This window comes from Echinops telfairi, unplaced genomic scaffold (assembly GCF_000313985.2).
Source record: "Echinops telfairi isolate 266 unplaced genomic scaffold, ASM31398v2 ScPeMD7_7469;HRSCAF=8507_1, whole genome shotgun sequence".
Lineage (NCBI taxonomy): Eukaryota > Metazoa > Chordata > Mammalia > Afrosoricida > Tenrecidae > Echinops > Echinops telfairi.
In genome coordinates, this window is record NW_022111373.1 from 8,556,381 (window position 1) to 8,558,806 (window position 2,426).

General features: G+C 58.3%; 1 protein-coding gene across 4 annotated transcripts in view; it reads left to right on the forward strand.

The window, feature by feature from the left end:
- The window catches only part of P4HA2 (prolyl 4-hydroxylase subunit alpha 2), a 34,707-nt gene that overhangs the window by 13,895 nt on the left and 18,386 nt on the right, over positions 1 to 2,426 (forward strand). For all 4 annotated transcript variants that reach the window (XM_045285154.1, XM_004696599.4, XM_045285153.1 and 1 more), the window contains exon 6: positions 2,049 to 2,186. In XM_045285154.1, the coding sequence (XP_045141089.1) occupies positions 2,049 to 2,186 (138 nt within the window). The remainder of the gene's footprint in view (positions 1 to 2,048; positions 2,187 to 2,426) is intronic.

Here is a 2,426-nt window from a genome sequence, read left to right on the forward strand (position 1 = left end):
GACTGAAAAAGAAAAATCAGGTCCTGGGCTGTGGGCTTGCTTCTAAATCAGTCCTGGTTCGCAACCTTCCTAATGCCACGACCCTTTAATACAGTGCCTCATGCTGTGGGGACCTCCCAGCCATAAAATTATTTTCGTTGCTACTTCCTAACTGTAATTTTGCTACTGTTACGAATCGGGTGACCCCTGTAAAACCGTCATTCGACCCCCAAAGGAGTCGTGACCCACAGGTTAAGAACTGCTGTTCTAATGATCAGCAGTCTTGTGCTGGTACCTTTGTGTGCTGAGGGTGAACCCCAAGAAGTGTGGTTTTTACAGGCGGGGGGGGCGGGGCACTGAAAATCTCTTGAACTGTGCCTGGCACGCTTACGGAGGCAGGACTTTTTTATGGACTTCGAGCTTTCCTCTCCCCTCCTGACCCTGGGCCCAGGCCCAACCTCCTGGTCCCCGGCCTCATCTCCCTGAGCGGTGGTTCACTACACAGGGCTGTCTCTGTGGCCCGGCTGGGGGCAGGGTGGCCTCCAGGGAGGGATTGGTGAACTCAGCGGGCCTGGAACTGTGCCCTTGGAGCTCACAGACTCCAGAAGCCACAGCTGCCTTTCCCAGACCCCTGCGTCCCAGCCTGGGCCCTTGCGTGGCTCAGAACAGGCCATTCGGCATGCTAAGAGGCATGCGCATTGGGAGCCTAAGCCCTTCTCTGGGGACCTCCTGCCCTCTAGCTTTCTGCTCCACACTCCCACCCCGATGGCCAACATCTGGTTCTTTGTAGCTACCTGGAGGGGGGCAGGAGAGGGGCCAGAGAGCAAGAGGATATTTTTCTGGCTGTCAGAGTGCTTGCCCCTGAAATGTGGCTGTTTCTGGGGACATGTTTGTTTTTTGTACCGAATTCCAAATTCTCAGAGTCTCTGACCTCGCAGCTGTGCGGGAGGCTTGGCTTGCCTCTTGGTCATGGTTCCTGGGTCCCAGGCATGGCTAGGGGTGGGCGTTTGAGCATGAGGTGCTGAGAGCCAGTGGCAGTGGGTGCTGCTGCCTTTGGGAAGAAGCCAGCCGGGAACAGCCAGGAGTTCTCAGTGGGGCAGGACCTGGCTCCCTGTACTGGGGATGTAGCAGGCACCTGCCTTGCTTGACTGCTAGGGCCTGCAGACCCCGCACAGGCGCCTCGGAGGTCGTTCTGTGGTCAGGGCCTCAAGCAGGCTCCAGGCTGTGGACTTGAGCACCAAGCTCAGGGAGCTCACTCTCCTTGCAGATCTGAGGGGTGGGGGTTCAGAGAGAGCAGAGCCAGGCCCAGGGGGGTTTCTCTGGGCCTCTCACCCTGAGTTGGTAATCGGGGGTGAGGCAAGGCAGCTCCAAACACCTGCAGGACTGCCCTTCCCTTTCTGGAAGTCAAGGGCCCGTGGTCAGTAGGAAGTGGACAGCTGAGCTCCCTGAATTGACCTCCTCTGTCTTGGGACTCCTCACTCTGAGCCAGGTGCTGGGATACTGGCTATCCGTACAGCCAGGGAGCAAGAGTGAACATTATGTCTGTGGCTCACTTTCTGTTGGGTGGTTGCTAAGTCCTCTCCAAGTCCGCTCCTGTGGCTCTGTCTGTTTTCCTTTGTCCATTCTATCACTGCTGAGTCGGACGGAGTGCCCTCCAGGGACAGCTCCCAGCCTCGAATGAACCAGTGTTGGGCCCCTTCCTCTTAAGCAGCCCAGGCAGCAGGTAGATGGGGGCCAGGTGAGCTGGAGACACCAGGAGGGCTTACTGGTAGGAAGGGCACAGGCTTTGAGGGATGAGGTGGGAGAGTCAGCTAGCCAGGATCCCGTGAGTGGGTGACACTATGCTGCTAATCTCAAGGTCAGTGGTTCAAAACCCACGAGCTGCGCCGTGGGAGAACATGGAGACTGGCTGCTCCGGCAAAGGTTTCCAGCCTCGGAAATGCCGTGTAGGACCCTGTGGGTCAGGATCCACTCTGTGGCAGCGGGCTGCTCTCATCCTCCCGCCGGCCTGCAGGGGCATCCCACCGTGGACGGTGGGTAAGCGCTCATTCTCCGCCTCTCGTTTGAAGGCTTTATTGGCAACCTCTCCGTGCAGCGGCAGTTCTTCCCCACAGACGAGGATGAAACGGGAGCTGCCAAGGCTCTCATGAGGCTTCAGGACACGTACAAACTGGATCCGGACACCATTTCCAAAGGGGCACTTCCTGGTAATTCATCCCCCGGCCATGTGTGCCCTGTTGGTGGCTGGACACGTGGGGCCACCCTAGCCTAGGGCTTTGCCCTCAGGGGCATGACCAGTGGTGGGAAACTCACTCTCTTGGTGCCCAATGGGTACCAGTCTCCTATCCCCAGCTGATTGCTTCCCATCTAAGCTCAGTGGCGCCCTCCTGCCCTGTGTCGGAGGGAAAGCTGGGGCTGCCGATCAGGAACCCCTTCCGCCTCTGCTC